Genomic DNA, 19545 nt, shown 5'->3' with positions numbered 1-19545 from the left:
AAGAACCACTCTCTTATTGACTAAAACATATTGATTTAACTAGATGGATAGATAATCTGAGGTGTGCTCAGTAAGAAATGCTGTTCAAGAAAAGCTGTTCCATGATGTACAATGGATGTGTTTCTAATACAAGGTTGTGTGACTGCTTCATTTGCAGGGATGTAGTTGGGATTATTAATCACTTATTGAAAATCTGAATCCATCTCATATGAGCACTGGTAAGAAGTGTATGCAAAGCATACTCACGTGTGCTCTAGCTGTGGCATTAGTTTTATCTGCCTGCCTTACAACCCTCTTCTCTGCTAGCGCTCTGACAGAGTAATTTAAAATACATATTTTCAATTTATTCAACTATTTTTCTATCATTGTTGTGTCAGTCCTGCTTTAATACTAAACTGTCTTACTATTTCTGGTTCACTTGCAAAATTATGAGAGGGAAAGAAAAGAATAATAATATGCTAACCGAGGGCAAGTTTACATAACCAGTGCTATATCAGCAATATTTTTGACTCAAAATGGGGCTCCCCACAGTATCTTCATAGGCCAATGTAAAGTTAGATTTTTGACACCTGATAATATAGTGATTTATTTTAGAACTTGATCTCTTGTGATTTACAAAACCCATTGTGCTAGAAACAAATCATTCAACCATTTGGGAATGTGTTTAGGTTTTGGTTGAATATTTTTTTTACCCTTTTTCATTAAGCCCTTAAGGATATAAAAACAACATATTCAGAAAAGAGGTTCTCCAGATCCAGTAGCCAAGAGCCGTGTCTTCTAATGAGTATCCTCTTTCTCTGATGGATTCTTCCCTAGTGCAGTGCAGAAATTTTCAAGCTGTAACTCTTGTTTCTTGAGATTCAAGTTGCATGCAAAGCCCTAGTATATTGCATAAAAAACAGTTGAGATATTATTTATATTGGGTCTCGTGTCAGTGTTACTTGAAGGCTATTAAATGCACACTAGGAAGTATGGAAGGACATTTAATAGCTTGCATTACTGGGGTTTGGGGTGGAGAGCTTAAGATCTCAGATTTTTCACGTTCTCAGATGTCTAGAAATGTTTATTTAAAGAGACAATAGGAGGTAGACACAGTTTCACAGAGATCTGTTTTGTGGCCTGTGTTGTTCAACACGTTCATAAATAACCTGAAAAAGAGGTTGAATGAGAGGTTGTTTTTTTTCACATGAACCTAAGTTATTTAGCAGAATGAGACAAGGGAAGACTGTGAAGGATCACAAAAGAATCTTAATGCAACTGGGTAGCTAAGCAATCAAATGACAAATTAAATTATTTTTGATGAATGATGTAGTGATAAACCATGGGGAAAACCATGAGGAGAGTGTGTCTATCTTCACAGATAAAAGAATGGGCTATGGACAGAGCACCACCAATGAAGAGTGAGATTCTGGGGTTATGGCACGTAAATTCCAGGACAATTTCAGATTTCTGTTTAGGAGCTGTCAAATCCATATTAACTGCTAGAAATTAATAGAATTTTAAAAAAAAGAAAAAGAAAAAAGGAAAACTGCAATAGAGAATTCAACAAATAAAATTGCTCCAGCCCTTGTTAAAGAGCATATTTCATCCACATCTTGATCACTGAGCATTTTTCCAATACAGGAATTGAGAGGAACCAAATCAAGTTATTAAGATCAATGTTCAAAACAAAAAACAGAAGTAAATTTTAGTTCATTACATTGTGTAGGTGAGGAACAAATTCCAAAAGGACATTCTGAGTTCTGGAAATGTGCATGGGTTCAAGAAGAAACTAGACAGATGACTGGATTGAAAGTCTATTGAGAGTTAACTAAGGACACAGAAGCAGCAAAGCTACACTGAAAACAGTTGAAGGAAGGACTTTCTTCTTGGAGAGTATTATTTTTAATCACCATATTCTTTCTTCTCTCGAATAATTACTTCTGAACAATCTTAGGGATTGTGTATTGATCTCAGTGAACTTTGGTCCGAGCCAGTAGAGTCATCCTTCTGTACTTATATCTGAATATATACATGTATGCACCTCCACACACAAATACATGAGAATAAATACATATATATACACACAGAGTACGTGATAATACACACACATACACACAAAATTATGCTGTATATATTCATATAATAGAAACATCTAAACTTCTGTGTACGTAACCTGTCAAAGTATGTTGCTTAAAAACACTGCCATCCTTAATAAGGCAATTGTTTGCACAGGCCAGCTAGTGCAAACTGGCAAAACATAGCAAAGTTCATTATTTCCATGACTATATAGCAATAAATATACACTGAAAATGCTGTCTGTTAATACAGACACTAAAACAGCTTACAATTTCACATAGGACCAGGACTCTGAGTAGTTAAATATAGTTCTTCTACAGTTAATTATCCCAGCAGGATGTAGAATGGTTATAAAACAGATTGGTAAATCTGTTGGATATGCCTTCTTTTTCCAAATATAGTGAAAGATACCAGCTGAAGTATCTCTGTAAAATACAGCAATGAGCCAGATGCACCACTGGTATGAATTTATTGATATGAATTCTATAAAATTCTCTCTGCCAAAACTTCTTTACAATATTTTTTATGTGGCTCATCAGTATTTCCACATTATATGTATTTTCACTTCTTGATGTATCTTTTTTACCACCAAATAAAGTTGTCACTCTAATCGTTAAGAAATAAAGTTTATGTATGTAAAAATAATATTTTACAAAAATGGAAAGACAAAGTATTTCAACAACTTGAGTAGAAATTCTAAAATATATTTCTCTTCTGAAAATAAGACAAAAATTTGGGAATTTGGGGTATCATGTGAAGGTAGTATCAGTCAAAATGTGGGTTTCAACTTAACTTTTTTAACACTAATGCACTAACAATTTTCTAGATGTAATTTTTTTTAATTGCTAAAATGAGAACTTTACATTTGTCTCCATAATTATTTCATTTTAATTGTGACTTATACAGAAAGATTAACCAAAGCTCAGACATGCAAAGAACAAGAAAAATGTCAGTAATAAATACATGGAATAATGAAACCGTGCTGTAATGTTATACAAACATTTTTAAAGAGATTTCATAAACATTTAATTGCTCCAATAATAAAGTTAAGATTTGTTCATTAAATACCTGTAGCAAACACCTCTCTGTATTAAAAATAAGAGGAATGTAAATACCTGTCATGTATTAGCAGGTGATGATATACCTAATATAGAAATACTTGCCATGGGATGCAATGAGTGGGTCTTGGGAAGAAAAGCGACAGTTCATTTATGTGAGGAAGAGAAGTGATCCAGTTCATGGAGCAGTAATGTGCACAATGGCATTGTCTTCTCAGATCCCAGATTTGTCAGTGCTCACCTGATACCGGAGAGCGACAATCCAGAAGATGACAAGATCTACTTCTTCTTCCGTGAAAATGCAATTGATGGAGAGCACACTGGAAAAGCCACTCATGCCAGAATAGGGCAGATCTGCAAGGTCAGATGATGAATTCTTGGTGTGATACTGAATGCACTTGCAAGCAATTTTAGAAACTGCACTTTCTTGCCTGTGAACTATTCAATATTAACATTGGAATTGTACTAAAGCAGGGGTCATCCCAAGAGAAAAATAGTGTGGGGATGACATACAGAAATGAATAGCATTCAGTTCTTTTTTGGGGGGAAACTTCACAAACTATGATGTTTAGTTTAAAAAGTCGTAGGTATCTTCTGAGGCTTAAAAAGTGACTGCAAAAGAAAGTCCTTTACAGGAAATGTGATACTTCCAGGTAGGCCAAAAACATTTGAAGAATTTACTTTTTAAGTGTTAATACCTTTCCATTCCCACATTAGTGAAAATCTTTAAAACAGGGGCAAAGGAAGATACAGCAAAATGTTTGTTTGAGGTTAGCTGTAGAAATGGGCAGCCATTCCAAAGACCCTTAGTGACTGCAAGATGAATCATTTGCCCACACTGATAAACGCCCAGATGGTTTTCTGACAGACTTCCAGAAACATTTCTGCTAATGAAATTTTATTGAAAAATGTTGTACCTTTGGCAACTGTGGTGTTTACAGTAAGATTTTCTGTTAATCCTTAAGCACAACTTCAATTTACCTCCTTGAATTCAGAGGTTCCTACTTTTAAACCAACTACCCCACAAGTATGAAGTCCCTGTGGCCCTTTGTTTCTAGGTTTTGTGGCTGTACAGCTGATCCCACTGTGATGGCATTCTTGTCTACTTTGTTCCATTGCAAGTTTAAATTCTACTTTGTTGCTACCCAGTTAAGCATAATAAGCATCTTCAGCTTTTCCAGGACATGGCAGATTTGGAGCTTTGGAGCAAGATATTCTGCCAGTTTCTTTGTTCCCAGTGTCGAACATGTATAAAGTTATTAAAAGAGATTTGAGGGTTTCTGTTTTTAAATTATGGACTAGTATGAAATATGACACAGTCAGTGTAAAATAAAAATAATTCAGATTTTGTGTCTTTGCAACGTAATATTGCTTTTGTACACAGAGAGTGAATTGTTCTCTCTTGTTTTCTCTAAACGTCATTTTATTTACTATATTTTCTCTGTACTCTGTTGATATTTAAACAAAGATTGTTGCTAAATATTAATGCAAAACACTTGTGTTATTAGAATGACTTTGGTGGACACAGGAGCCTTGTTAACAAATGGACAACTTTCCTCAAAGCACGTCTGATTTGTTCTGTGCCAGGACCCAATGGCATTGACACTCACTTTGATGAACTACGTAAGTGGCAGAAATGGCTGGAATATAGAAATGTCTTCAGGTATTACCTGCATGAATTTAACCTGATTTTCTTTTATTTTCTTTTTCTTGTTGTCGTTACAGAGGATGTGTTCCTAATGAACTCAAAAGACCCTAAAAATCCAATAGTCTATGGAGTGTTTACAACTTCCAGGTACAGAGCATATAATTTTCTTGCATGGAAACGTGGGTGGTGGCTGGTTTTAGAGAGGTCTCTTTGTTAAAAGTGTTTTTAAAAAAGACAAAATTTTCTTAACCTTTGAACTTAGAAGTCAATGTCAGTAAGAAGTAATGAATTAGGTTTCTTTCTTATGAGCAGTGTACATCATCACCCTGAAGCTAGCAAACAAAAAGACTATCAGTTTCTCAGGCTGTCCTTGCCATTGAATTGACTTTTTAAAGCAGGGATCAACACTTGTAGCCCTTTTCACACAGATTTGGCAAATGAATGCAAGCATAAATAAACTTGTTTGGGGGCAGTGTAAAATAGGAAATCTGTGGAGTGAGAAATTGGCTAGTCAAGGAGATATTAATAAAAAATATTGCTGAAATCTAGAAAGTCTAATGATCTTTCAAAGGTTCTGTTATTGAATCACATGTAACTGAGACGTGAATGTTTTTGTTACATTGTGCTTTCACCAAGAACAAAATATCCTTGTAGCTTTGGCCTGAGGAGAGTTTACAGTACTGGTTGTATTGCCACATTTGTCTATGAAGGAAACAAGTTTTAGTTTCTAAACAGAAAGAATGTTTCTAGTGATACCAGGCACAGAAGAGGGAGATTTACAAGTCCTTTCTGCCTTCTGTAAAAAATGTCAGGGTAAGAAGCAGCACTGAAGTTTGTGCTTGTGCTGCTCAAATGATGGAAATGACTGCTAAAAAAAGTAGAAAAATGTAGAGTGTAGGAAAAAAATTGAATAGTTCTCTAGGGAAAGCCTTACTGAAATTTACTCAAATTTGGGCTTTGGCCTTCTGGGGACAAGATGTTTTAAATAGTGAAATAGCAGCCATCTGCTAAGGAAAATGTCTGGGAGATCATATCAGTTTTGCTGAACTTTCAGAGGAGGTGAGTGAGGATTGCTCTGAGAGCATGTCAGAGGTTTGATAATCATCACATGCAATAAATTAGAAAGCATCAAGCTGCTATTCCCATAGCTTAGCACTTGATTAAATCGACTGATAGTTTAAAGAAACTGATTTGATTTCTTCTCCCCTCTTTTTCAGTAATATCTTCAAGGGGTCAGCAGTGTGTATGTACAGCATGACTGATGTCAGGAGGGTGTTTCTTGGTCCCTACGCCCACCGAGATGGCCCCAACTACCAGTGGGTTCCCTACCAAGGGCGAGTGCCATACCCACGGCCAGGCACTGTAAGTACCCCAAGGAATCTGAACTGGGAAAAACGTGGAAGATATTTTCACACATGACATGGTCCTTGAGCTGAGATCCAGGAAAGAAACTTACTCAGATAACGAATTGGATAGAGTGGCAGAAAGGAAAACTAGCAGTTCTTCCAGGTCCAAAATGTACTGATTTTCTTGTAACATATGAAACTGCTGTAACAACTTCATCTGGATTTTAATTTTGGCATTCATATTCACAACTTCAAAAGAAGTCTTGGTAATGGCTGGAGAATTTTACTGAAAGTCAAGTGTTTCATAAATTATATTGTATTATGCTTTCCTTGGAATTTGGTTTTTTTTTCAAATATTGGCTGACTGAGCCATTCTTTGTGAAAATGAATGGAAAACAGAGGATTTGCCTCACTGTTAGGAATTTTCAGTCAACATTAAATCTAGGACAGTAAAACAGATATTTCTGCAACAGATGATAGAGTGACTACAATAGTTTATAACTTCCATTGGGAATTTTAAAAAATATCTTGTTTTACCTGATTCTCTGTTTCTGGTTTATAAATGAGTAAAATATCAATCCATATAAAACATCCATATTTCATCTGATATCATCACATTCTAGAAATATTTAACTGCCTCTGAAATTTCTAGTAGTCTGAGGAAATGGGACATTTATGAAACAAGCATTAATTGTATACATTTGGCTTGCTCCTTAGCTTGCATATGTCAGCTTGGCCCATTTATGTTGAGAACTGTCATTGCAGAAGATTACAAATATATGTACACATGTATACATAAAAATGTATATGTGTAAATATTATGTATGTCAACAACATTCTTCTCAAAGTCCTCTTATATATATGGCACCAAAGAAATAATTTTGAAGGTTAGGAAATAACCTTGCAAAAGGAATAACTTTGCTTCTTTAGTTGATCATATTTTCTACTTTTCTCTGGGATGTTTGAAATTGTCCTTTCAAATCTGATCTTTCAACTGATATATATGCTCAGCTAATGAAAATTACTTCCTAAGTAAAAGAAAACAGTGGCTCCCTGACAGCTGGATTCCTCAGCACTCCTCACTCCTTTGCTGTGACTAAAGGAATTTGTAATTTTTTCCAGAGTTAAAATATCAGCTATGCAGCATAAAAGAGGTTTCATTTCTCATCTGATGGTGAAGCTTTTTTTCCCCACTTATTACAGTTAATTCTGTTATGTCAGGGAGTTGGGGTTTTTTTTGAAGTTCTATTGTGTTACTACTCTAGAAAATGTGAATGAGTAGATATTTTTGGTATTTCTTGTATAGCTATTCTCACCTTTTCAGTTTAACAGACTTAATGTTCATTATTCTGTTCCTTTATGCTCCTCTTTGATTGCAGTTTCAATTAACCTTTCTGAACAAAACCAGATACTAGATATTATGTAGAACTATGGACAAAGAGGAATGTTGCATGTTTCTATTACAGAAATAGACTGAGATAAAGAACTGACTGCTGCACACAGACTCTGCTGCATTCATTCCTCTGCAGAGATCAGACACAGCTCTGTTGAGATTCTAAATACACAACTCAAATATTTGCTCTTGACACTGGCACTTTGTGTCCTGAGACAGAGTTCTGACCTCAGTTCTGCCTGGGGTTACTCCACAGCTTCTCTGAGGGTCTTGATCTGAGTGCATATGAGAAAAGAATAACTTGATCAACTTCCCCAGAACAAGCAGAAAAACAAGGGCCAGAACCCAGCCCTTAAGTGGCAAAGTGAGCTAAGACACCAGAGCCTTTGTCAGATTAAGGAAATGCAGTTAGGTTACAGATACTTCTATTTCTGCTACCCTATCAGAATGGAGTTTACCTTTACGATTTCATTATAAAATGCTTTTCTTAAGATTCACAAAGTGCAAAGATGTTCAGATTCCACCATAAGATGTTTTCTTGCCTAAAATCAAATGTAATCCCAAATTTTCCAGGTCTGCTTAGCCCCACAGATGTAGTGCAGGAGGCCATGCCACTGTAAATGTTGTTAGAGTAGCTGAGGCCAGCAGTTTGTCCTAGCACAATGCCAGGACTCTAATCCTGGGTTCTGCCACTTTAAAAAAAGAGGACTGCCTTCACAGTAGCTAAAATAATTCTGTTGTAATAATAGGATAAAACTGAATTTTAAAATGAGGTGCATGTCTGGCTGGAAAGAAGCTTTTTGTTTATAAAGTGGTGTGTGTTTTAATGATTTGAAGATCTGTTGAGAATAAAGAAGAAAAAGATTTTTGAAGTTCCTCAGATGTCAGACCTTTGGACTCCTTTTCCAAGAAATGCAGAAAGAGATGGGAGGAAAAAACCTGATGTTAGAGTAATTCATTTCCAGATTGCACTGCAGTTAAAAAGTTCTGAATTATCTCAGGAATTTAAAAGGTGAGGTGCCAGTAAACTTCTGGAACCTCTGGTGATTTGCCCAGTATGAGTAAAAGAAAAGGAAAGTAAATGTTTTTTGAAAAACCAGAAAGCTTTGTAAACAATTCTGCATCAGCTTCACATGCAACAAAGAAATTGCCAGAATTTTTCCTGTGAGATCTACAGGACTTGGTTTTCTCTTTTTTTTTTTTTTTCCCTTTTTTAAACTCTTTTAAAGTATACTCAGGTAGCTCATCCCGAATTCCTTTCTGACTTTCTGTGAATTCAGCTACAGAGCTCAGGTTGTCTCTGCTTCATGGCACCAAGAGTTATGATCAAAGAGCTTTTTCTTCCGACCAAAATGTAGATACTGATTTGTTCTGTTGGATTCCTTACTGGGCCTAGTCCTGGTAATGCACTATAAACTTCACATGTAAAGACACAGGGTCACAGTAATTTTTTTATTCTCAGAAAAGCAGGGGATCCAAGGAATAATAGGGGTCTTAGAATTGAGAGTCTTGCTCAAACACACAGAATTATTACTCTAATTCTAGTTTTATGAAATTTCTGTGCAAAGTATATCTTGGTCCATAGAATGATTGAATATCCTGAGTTGGAAGGGAACCACAAGGGTCTGTGAGTCCAACTCCTGGCTCTGAACAGAACAGTCCCAAGAGTTACACCCCATGCCTGAGAGCATTGTCCAAATGCTTCCTGAGCTCTGGCACTCTTGGTGCTGTGACCATTTCCCTCGGGAGATTGTTTCATATTGCTGCAAGTAAAATCCTTTGTTAGAAAATGAGCCAGAAAGAAAATATTCAAGCAGTTGAAACACAGCTGAAATTCATTTGCCTAAAATTAAAATGAACACTCATTTAGTATTTTTTTCAGTGTTTGCCCAGCTGCAATTAACAATACTTACTTCTTTTGTAGTGATTTTTATGCATAGAGTACTTTACAGCTATTATCTAATTAATTGTTATCTAATTAATCCAAGTAATTAGTATTGAACTGTAGCTAGAATATTAATTGAGAGGCAAAGCAAACTTAAATGTAGCATTTGAAACACTATTTTTGAGACAGAGAATGGTTTGCTCAATAATCATGAAAAGTCCATCTGATTTTCTCTTCATAATATTTTTGTACAAAACAGCAACAACATATAATAAGAAGAAAAAGGTTAAAAAAATCTTGAAAAAATAAAATAGCTAATTTGCTTTCTGCTTTGTCTGCTCCACATGCCTTAATCAATTATTCTTCTCTCCTCTCTTACCTTCCATACAAACAGAATTTGCTTACTAACAAATATGGAATTTGCTTACTAACAAATATGGAATTTGCTTACTAACAAATATGCCCGCAAGGGACAATTTGCACTTTATATGTCCATGCTGGAAGTGGCCCTTTGCTGAGTACAGCAACTACTTTTTTTGACATTGATTTTTAAATTTCATTTCTGTTGAATTATTAATAATTTGGATCAAGGTGATAGCAAAGACAATTGATTTCTTCTCTTGAGCATCCTGCAAGGTCTGGATTCTTCCTTAATATGCTCTTGTCCGCTAGGTTTTTAATTTAATTGGAAGGTATTTTATACCTGGGTATGAAGGGCAAATTATCTCTGGCATTTTAACACCAGTTGTTTATATTTGAAGGTCAAAAACTACAAAATAATTCATTTCAGTTGGGATTCAGTGTTTTGTCTTCAAGAGTTATCTGAACAACAGTTGTGGTCCCCAAGGTCTTTGACAAGTGTCATTGACTTGGTGTCATTGTGGCTCTTTTCCTTCACCCATTCAACAGAACTAATATACTTATGTTAATGTTAAATATAACTTTTCATGAAATACTTACCAGTTCTACAGAAGAGATGAGGGCAAATGGTGGAGGTCAGCCACAGTTCTTGAGTCTCCTGATGGGGATATGTAATAGCTGAAAGTGGAGGAATACTTTTGTGGCTAGGAACACCATGGTCTTACCTCTCCTTTCCAGAAGCCTCTGGTTTCTGCTTACAGTGGGAGAACATCAGCTAAATGTGAGAAGTAGAACCCTGTGGTTCTCACAGATGAGAGGCAAAAATGTCTGGCCCACCCTTGGGTATATACAGGAGAAAAGTGACTTTTTTCTGTGACCAGATTCATCCCAATGGGACACCAGCTGTTCCTGCACCAGCTGTGCAAGACAGCGAGGAGTTACTTCAGGTCCATAATGAGATCCTCTCACCAAAGAGTTCACATGGACAGTACAATGAGTATCACTCACTGAAGGCTTTCTTTAGAATCAGAGGGGAGGAAAAAAGGATACATTTAAGACATGACTCACTAGATATGATTTAGGGTAACAGGATCCACATTATCAGGACTACATGGAGGACACAGAGTTGTTGAGACGTGCAGGGGTTTGAAAAGTCAGTAGAACAGGGCATTGTCCCAGGATTTAAGGATTTGGCTCCTCACATAGCAATTTGGACTTCCAGTCAACTTCTGAAGACAGTACTTTGAAACAAAGGTGATGGCGTGACAGATGAGTAATGCGATGGTTGGCTCTCACAATTAAGAGACAAATATGTATATGTGTTAAGAGAAGTTTTATAGACTTAGAATTATGTTTTAACCCCCCCTTGCATTGTTATCAGTGGGGGGCCTGGGTTTGGGACATTTGGGCAGGGTTGGCTTGTTGCCATGGCAACATCTGACCTCCAATCAAGATTTAAGGAAGCAAACTCCACCACTGGAGCGCAAAGAAGGAGTCAATGGACAGACCTTTGGGAGGGGCTAATGGGTTAAAAGGTGGAACATCCATTATGTGGATGAGCACATGGTGGGAAAGATCCTCTGCCCCTGGAGCCATAATATTTTCTCTATTCAGTCTTCTGTTGTATTTTTGATAAGGTTTTAATAAACCTTTTAAATTTTTTGGAAGTGAATATCATTTCTCAAAATGGCATAATTAATTAATTTTTTGTTGTATACATAACCAAATTTAATTGCTTGCCTTGTATTAAATGATTTAGATACTTCAGGATTTCTTCCTTCTGACAATTAAAAACTAATACTAATCACAACTGGATTTAAAAGCCTTTTGCACTGAAAAGGAATAAGAAAAGTTATGTATGAGGATCATTTGCATTCTGTTAACCAAATTGGTTTAAATCCAAAATAAGTTAAAAAAATAGAGACCTGCTGCCTGTCACAAAACACTTAGATTCCCTGACATATTTAATTATAGACTGCTGTAGATGGGATGATAAATAATAAAATGTAAAACATTTCCTTTTTTTTTTTTTTTCCTAGTGTCCCAGTAAAACATTTGGAGGTTTTGATTCCACCAAGGACCTTCCTGATGAAGTTATCACATTTGCCAGAAGTCATCCTGCCATGTACAACCCAGTATTCCCCATCAACAACCGTCCCATCATGATCAAAACAGATGTGGATTACCAGTTCACACAGATCGTGGTAGATCGGGTAGAGGCAGAAGATGGCCAGTATGATGTGATGTTCATTGGCACAGGTGAGAGGTCTAGAATCTACACTGTAATGCTCCTCCAGGATTGATGGACACCTAAAGCAGATAAAAATTCATACTCTGGAAGACAGAGCATTGACTGAAGAACGGTGTAAACATGTGAAAATTTGGGGCTGGACCCAAAACTGTGCATGTGGGGAGGTCTTTGTTACAAGCATCCAATGTTACAGGTTCAGGCCGCAGCCTGCACAGCTTAATTCTTCAGGAGCTTTGCCATCTGGATTAAGATCAAACCACACTCTTTCCAACTACTGCTATTAGGGATTTTTATTAGAAATGTCTTGCCTTATTAATTATAATTTAGTATTAAAATGAGGGGTTTGAGGTACCCATTTTGAAATGCAGCATAAAAAGTATTAATGTGAATGAGGCAAATATCCAGGTATGGTAAAAATCTTTTGTACCTTTCAAGTATTTCAAGCATTGCCTTAAGATGCTCAGCCCTTCAGCCAAGAGGTTGCATAATTTTACTTAAGATAAAGATATCTGGCACAAATGGAGTGTTTTCAGAAGAGCTGGTATTCAAATAGAAAGATGATATCCTTTCCAAAGCATTTGCAGAATCATACAGCTTAGGCATCCTCAAGAAGTGTAAATATGGACTCAGAAAAGACATTTTTTCAGGAAAGGTAATAATGAGAAGAGTGTCCAAAAATTAGCTGATATGCATTTTCCTAAATTCAGTGGTTTCAAAACTCTGTTGAGTATCAGTTGGATCTTGTGGATCTGTTTCTTCATCTATGAAAGCTTTACATCAGTTGGCTGATGTTTCAGTTATGTTGAATAAAAGTATTTTAAACTTCTACTGAACATAATTACTAGTAATTAGACATTGGCATTGTGAAGCCAAACCAAATCAAACCCTACTGCTTCTTTTCAGCATTGGACCAAAAAAATACCTCTATGTCTGTCTTATAACAGTCCAACTTTTTACATACTTTAAATACACTTCTGGTACTCCAAACCTGGGGTCAGATTTCCAAAGCAATAAATGTAAGATCTCTTTCATGTTGATGCCTGAAATATATTATGAGTAAACTGAGAACTGTTGAAGCTTTGTGTACCAAACACAGTGCAAGCATAACAATTCAGAACTTACTGCAGAAAACACAGCTCTGCAAGAAGGGTTAAAACACTTCAAAGCTGTAAACGGAGTTATTAGATACCAGTGCTACAGTATATTCTTGCATAAAACATTGACAATATTTTCATATGATTTTACATTACATATATATTTTCCATCACACATTAGAGACTTCAATGCCATCCACAATTCACAGTGCTTGGTGCCTTTCAACAAGTCCTCTATGACCTGATTTGGCCCACAAAAAAACAAATTAGTGGCATACATGGTATGATGCTGAACAGACATAAGGAACTTATTTAAGTATATTTCTTGAGCAAAAGAGGTGGCATTTAACTCTCCAAAGTCTGGCCTGTGGGCTAAGAAACATGCATTGGTTTCTGCAAGGGAAAGCATAAACTTCCAGAGATTCACTGTACTCAAGACTGCTGTTAGTGTAATATGAAAAGTGAGACAGAAGATCCTGTCTGTTTCAGGCAGTGCAGGAAGATTTGCTTAAAACTGAGCTACAGATTCTAGGTTATCATTGCATACACTGGTTATTTAGGTATTATGTCTAGAAGTTCTTAGGTAAATCAGTCAGGCAAGATCTCCCTCTAAAAGAACCTAAATGATAATTTTTCCTTCTGAGTTTAGGGTTTTCCTAAACTACTAATATTCAGGTGTGTGGTAAATGCTCAGGATTTCATCCAATGCTGGTGATAGCTCTGTCCACAAATTGTAAGAAAAGTGATGAACATTATTACTTGCACTTACCAAAAGATATTTCAGCACTAAAATCCTGTCTTTCTAAGTGCAGAGTGTCATTATTTTTTGAAATACTACTTTTGCCTGCAGAAGCCATTCTTCTTCCACCAGGAGGTCATACCCTCATGGGACAAGAACAGGCATTACAACACTCGTGCCTGGAGCTGGAGCACAGAAACTGCTTCATGTTCTTCTGAGCTCACTGTCCTTATTGTGGTTTTCAGAATCAGGAAAAGGTGTCTTCCACGTGGGGGGAAAGGTGAAGAGGCAGCACTGAGGCCCTGTCTGCCTTCTGCCAGAGAGCTGCCCTGAGCCAGCTGCTCAGAGTCAGAGGAATCACGAACAGATACACAATCAGCATGTATTACTTCTTCCCAAGCAAAGAACTAACTGGGAAGCAGATTAGGGACTCCAGTCACAGTCCATTTTCTCACTTGGTGATCTGAACCTATGACAAAACCAGAATTATGCTCCCTGGGTTATGACTGGGTTTTTCTGTGCAGGTCTGTCCCATCAGATTAGATAATATTTCTCTGTATTTTCCCATTGCTGTTAGAGCAATCTACATTATTCCCATGTGCTGCTGAACTGCACTATGTTGAAGAAATACTTTTTTTTCCCTTTTCATTGAATAACTGATGATAATTGAACACAACATAATTAATAGCCATCCAGTGTGGTCACATTTTCCGTTCCTGTGGGGGAAATCTTGAGCTGAGCAGTTTCTTTCCCACTCTGATTGTACCAGTGTGTTTCACAATGAAAATAAAATCCTATCAGTGTGCTTGAAAGTAATCAGAAAAAACAGGATTTCATGCATATCCTGATGGTCTAATGTTTGGCATCCTTTGGCACAGTTAAAGTACCTCTGTCAGTAAAGCCAATTAATAACAGTAATCTTATCTTCCTAAGCAGAGCCTATTGATCCTAAAGGAGATGCCTGATTCTGTTTGTGTGAAATTGTTTGAAATACTACTCTGTAAAACTTGATGTAGAAGTCAGATAAAGCTCCACTTTGGTACCTGTGGCCTGACCAGAGTCTCCACAGTGATTAACTCAGTGTATCTTTGACCTCAGAGGCTTTCTAGAGATCAGGCAACTGTAATTGTTGCAGGAGCCACTTAAAAGTCTGACCTTTTGTTGAAACAACATTATGGGAAACTTGTGTCTGCTCAATGCCCACTCAGTCTGCTTTATGAAAAATCTCCCTTTATTTCTAGGATATGGCATTTGATGGGCTGGGACTGAGGACAGCCCTAGTCCAGCACAGAATAGAGTTGTGACACTTTGCTACACTGTTATGTTTATTATGTCAGAGTTCTCTGTTCTTTGCCCATAAAATATATTTTCCTCAAAACCACAGTCATCATGTTATCAGGATAATTAAGGAAATTAACTCATCAATTAAATTACAAATCTAACTACTGTTAGATTTTCTGTCATTCTGAATTACTCTGTAGTAGAAATGTGGGTTGTTTTCTTATTATTTAAAAATTTATATTGCATTTGTTCTGTAACATTCTCAATATTTCTTGTTTTAAATATGGTCAAAGAGTAGTACCCACCATAATGAAAACCAATCAAAACCCACTTATCTAGTATATTTTACTAGCTTAATTTGTTCATGTAGATTCCTAAATAAAAAGAAAGATGTGCTTTGCTTTGTTGTTGCTTTAAGAAATAACTGTTGGTTTGTGTTTTTTATAAGAATATATGAATTTGTGGCTAATGAAAGAAAACAGTGATGTACATATTCCAGGGGAAAAGAAATTGCATCTTTCTAAAATTCCAAAAATATATATCTAGAAACCAACATCTGCTTACAGGGAAGCAGATGGAAAAAATGAAAAATCTCAGTTCTACAGGATAATCCAGGTTTTCTAGAATATTTAAATATAAAATCATATGCAGAAGTTAAGTACAAGAAATTTCTTATTGAAACAATAGCATTTAAGTCAGTTACCCTGTAAAAACATTTCTAATGCATGCGATCTCTTTGTCTCAGTTTTATGTGTATTTTAGATACAGAAGTAGAATTGTCATCTTTTTATTCAGAAATTTCAGCTAACACCCACAAACTATACATACTTATAAAATGTGTATATATATATATATATATATATATATATATATATATATATATATGCTTTTGTGTAATTGATGGTTAAATTCTTGTTTTAAGAATGTCAACCTTTATAGTTATTTTATTTTTTAATTTTATCCACTTAAAATGCCTTGTGTTTTCCTAAACCATTGAAGCTGTAGGATGTGCCACATGAAGAGTCCTTAGGGACATAGTTATTCTACCTGTGATACATTTACATGGCACTACACTTGGCTGGTTAAAAAGAAAAGTCGCATACAGATTGTTTCCATTTCAGAGAGTCTGCAGTGATGTGTGCCAACCCAGAAATGGTTCTTTGTGTTTTTGTTGTTTCCTGGAAATTGTGTTCGTAGAAACAAAGAAATAAATTACAGATGCAGAAGCTGAATAACAGAGATGGTCTTTAGTCTCAACCATGTTCACAAAACCGAAGGCTGTGGCTCTGGAATTTCCAGTGCTGGCCTTGTTAATTTCAAAGCTTGTTGCAAAACTAAAAAAATGTAATTTGATATAATATTAAAATGCTGGCACACGCCTATTTCTAAACCAAAGGCACAAATTGTATGCTTTTCACCCCTCTGTGAAGAACCAGCATCTTACATACAGAGAAATATGGATGCCTTAAGGGGCTTATACATCTTAGGTACTTTGTTTGACACAGGGAAGTTCGCAGGTACTTAAGAGACCTAACAGCTTCATCTGTCTAAGAACGTTTGTCCAGATGGTTTTATAGCCATACTGCAGTATCTTCACATGCATTTTTAGAAAGAAAAATCATATTCAACATGGACTATAAAACACATCTGGGTAAATTTAGAGCATTTCTTTCCCCCATCATGAATCTGTCATATTTTACTGTCACTTAAATACTATTTCAGTCCTGTCTATTCCTTAATAACTATAATAGTATGTGTTTTCTTTGTTGCACTTTGATAATTCAAATACTTAAACGTCTTACTGAAATTCATTGTTTGCTGAGGTTATTTTAAATAGCAGTTCTTTTGAATGAATGCTGAGAGATATGTAGCTTCATAGTCTTTATATGTGAAATAATTATATACTACAAGAAATTCTGGCTGCTACAAAGCAGAAATATAAAGCAGAAATATTCATCTTAAGCACCTGAAAACCGTTTTCTTTTTTTTTTTTTTTTTCCCTTTTCAAGATATTGGAACAGTTCTTAAAGTGGTTTCAATTCCTAAGGAGACTTGGCACGAATTAGAGGAAGTCTTGCTGGAAGAAATGACAGTCTTTCGGGTAAGTGCAGCTAAATTTCAAGTGTCAGGCTGTAGATTTCTCTGTGGACAGCTGCGAACTCAACTTCTTGCAGTCTAGCCAAGGAATAGCCTGGCATACCCCTCTAATTAGCTTCTCATTTAGAGACTCTGACACCAGTCTAAATAAACCTTGAAACTTTCAGTGCGAGCTGGAGGTTAATGATAAAAGAAATGGCATTCTGGGCTCTTGTTTGGTCGTTTAAAAAGTAAATTAGTATTTCTGAATCTTAGAGCTGTTGCTGGAGTTAAATATCTACCTGTGCAGGTCTGGGAACACTGCCTGTTTTCTCCCACAGTGATATGCAATATATGAATTTATAATTGCATCAATTCTCAAAACTACTCCGACTATCAGCACATTGTAACTAGGATCAGGCTAAACTGATCTGCGCAGATTTCTTATGCTTAACGATTTGAGGAACAAAGTGTTTATATTTTCAAAAGTCACTTTGTGGTCTCATTTTCATGGTTCCACACAAGGCACCATAAACACCCCCTAACTCTAATACTTTTTGGTGAAATCAATCTTCTCCATTTTTCCTGTTTGAGCCACCTAAAAAATACAGCATCCCATAGGCAGCTCTGCAAGGCAGCACTGAGCAAACCTTTCAAACACTTCCCAGACAGAACCCAGGGATGTCTGGTGGTTTGTACACAACAGCGAATCATTTACATTCCCCACGGTACTCTTCCTGTCAGTGCCGTTTTATGGCACCACTTCCCCATCTCCAGGCAGCTGGGGGTTATCCCTGGCTGGGAGCACAGGGTTGGTGTGACAGTGTGAAGATGCTGCTGGCACACGCCAGGAGAGTCTTGCGCTGACAGGGACCGTGCCTTGGCCCAGCCACCACGTCCTCATCAAACTCTGTTGCCATCCCTTCACCTTCTTTTTCTGAGCAGAGACAATCTTGTCTCTGTCAGCCATCTAGCTGAACAGAGCTTCTTATAGGCATTCCTGCTGTTACTGGTACCAATCATGCTCAGAAACCTCTGTTCTGAATGCAAGATACCACTGAAAAATATGTGTCCCTGTTCTTGCAATCCATGGGGTTTTTTGAGGACAGAAATCTCGGGTACATTTTTATTTCTTTCTTAACATAGAAACTATGAGAAGAAAATGAGACAAGTTTTTTTTTTTCCTTTTTATACATGCAAAAGTCATTACATGAATGCAGGGTAATTTGGAAATTGTTGATAATATCTGATTCTCTTCCCTGAAACAGGTAGAAGTGCCAAGCTAAAGGAGATCAGAAAAATATAAAAGTGAAAGAAGGAAAATACATGGAAATAATTTTACTTCAGAAAGGTTTTACAGAAGTAGAATAGTTAATGTCAAATTCAAATTCGGAATTTTACTTTACAAGTGTATTTTTTTCATTGCATGGAAGTATTTTGGTGTTCTGATTAACTTGAAAGTTCAATTATCTCTTTAGACATGTATTTAAGTCTTAAAGAGGGCATTAATGTATTTCAATGGAATAAGCAGAATTGTTATGTATAAGATAGTAATCTTTCAATAGGGAATTTCCAACAGATTTTACAAGTACTTCATCCAAATGTAAGTTTACTTTAGTTTTAAAGAGTATATGTGCATCATGAACAATGTATTTTGATTTTAAGATGCAATGTGCTGAGTGCAATGCTTTTCATTTAAAATTCCACAGAGCTGAAAGTCTTTCATATCTGTTACATTGATAACAAATGCCTCTTCAAACCCCATTTGTGCAATATTTCTCTGAACAGCTGAGCAAACAAACTAATGAGTTCAATTTTCATTCAAATGTTACATTTAATTGATGTTTTCTAATATAAGGCCTATTAACCCCTCTGTAAAGGGAAGTCCATGCTTACCATCCACTGACCCATATCAAATTCAATCAGGATAAGCACGTTGAAAATTATACACCTGTAAAAGCTTAATTAACACTTTCTTAATGTATACAACCAAAATATGATCATCAAAAGTATGATCAATAGCAGATTTCTAGGTGGAATAAAGTTCATGAAAAATTAGTTGCACACTTTTAAAATTAAAATACATCCAAGAACCTGGACCTAGAAGTTGTAACATTGATTAAATGGATGATATTCCAGAAAGCAAAGAAACTCTTGCTCATTTTGGTTGCATGTTCTGAAAAAGCATATAACTTCTTTATAAGTGAATAGTGAGGAGCAGTTAAAAAGTTGGGATTAAAACTTGTTCTTATGAATAAAATTTCATAGGAATGGGGTTTTTCATCTCAATATACTTAAAATGAGTTGCTTATTTCAGTGTTATTTTATCTTTAATAAATAGTATCTATGAATTTTC

General features: G+C 36.1%; 1 protein-coding gene across 2 annotated transcripts in view; it reads left to right on the top strand.

Moving 5' to 3' along the window:
* SEMA3A (semaphorin 3A) overlaps positions 1 to 19545 on the top strand; it is a 244878-nt gene that overhangs the window by 203783 nt on the left and 21550 nt on the right. For both annotated transcript variants that reach the window (XM_059847452.1, XM_059847453.1), the window contains 6 exons: positions 3335 to 3477; positions 4625 to 4739; positions 4842 to 4911; positions 5982 to 6126; positions 11788 to 12007; positions 17123 to 17214. In XM_059847452.1, coding sequence (XP_059703435.1) covers positions 3335 to 3477; positions 4625 to 4739; positions 4842 to 4911; positions 5982 to 6126; positions 11788 to 12007; positions 17123 to 17214 — 785 coding nt within the window. The remainder of the gene's footprint in view (positions 1 to 3334; positions 3478 to 4624; positions 4740 to 4841; positions 4912 to 5981; positions 6127 to 11787; positions 12008 to 17122; positions 17215 to 19545) is intronic.

Source organism: Haemorhous mexicanus, chromosome 5 (genome assembly GCF_027477595.1).
Source record: "Haemorhous mexicanus isolate bHaeMex1 chromosome 5, bHaeMex1.pri, whole genome shotgun sequence".
Lineage (NCBI taxonomy): Eukaryota > Metazoa > Chordata > Aves > Passeriformes > Fringillidae > Haemorhous > Haemorhous mexicanus.
Note: the sequence above shows the minus strand (reverse complement) of the source record. Positions and strands in the feature narration are given on the sequence as shown.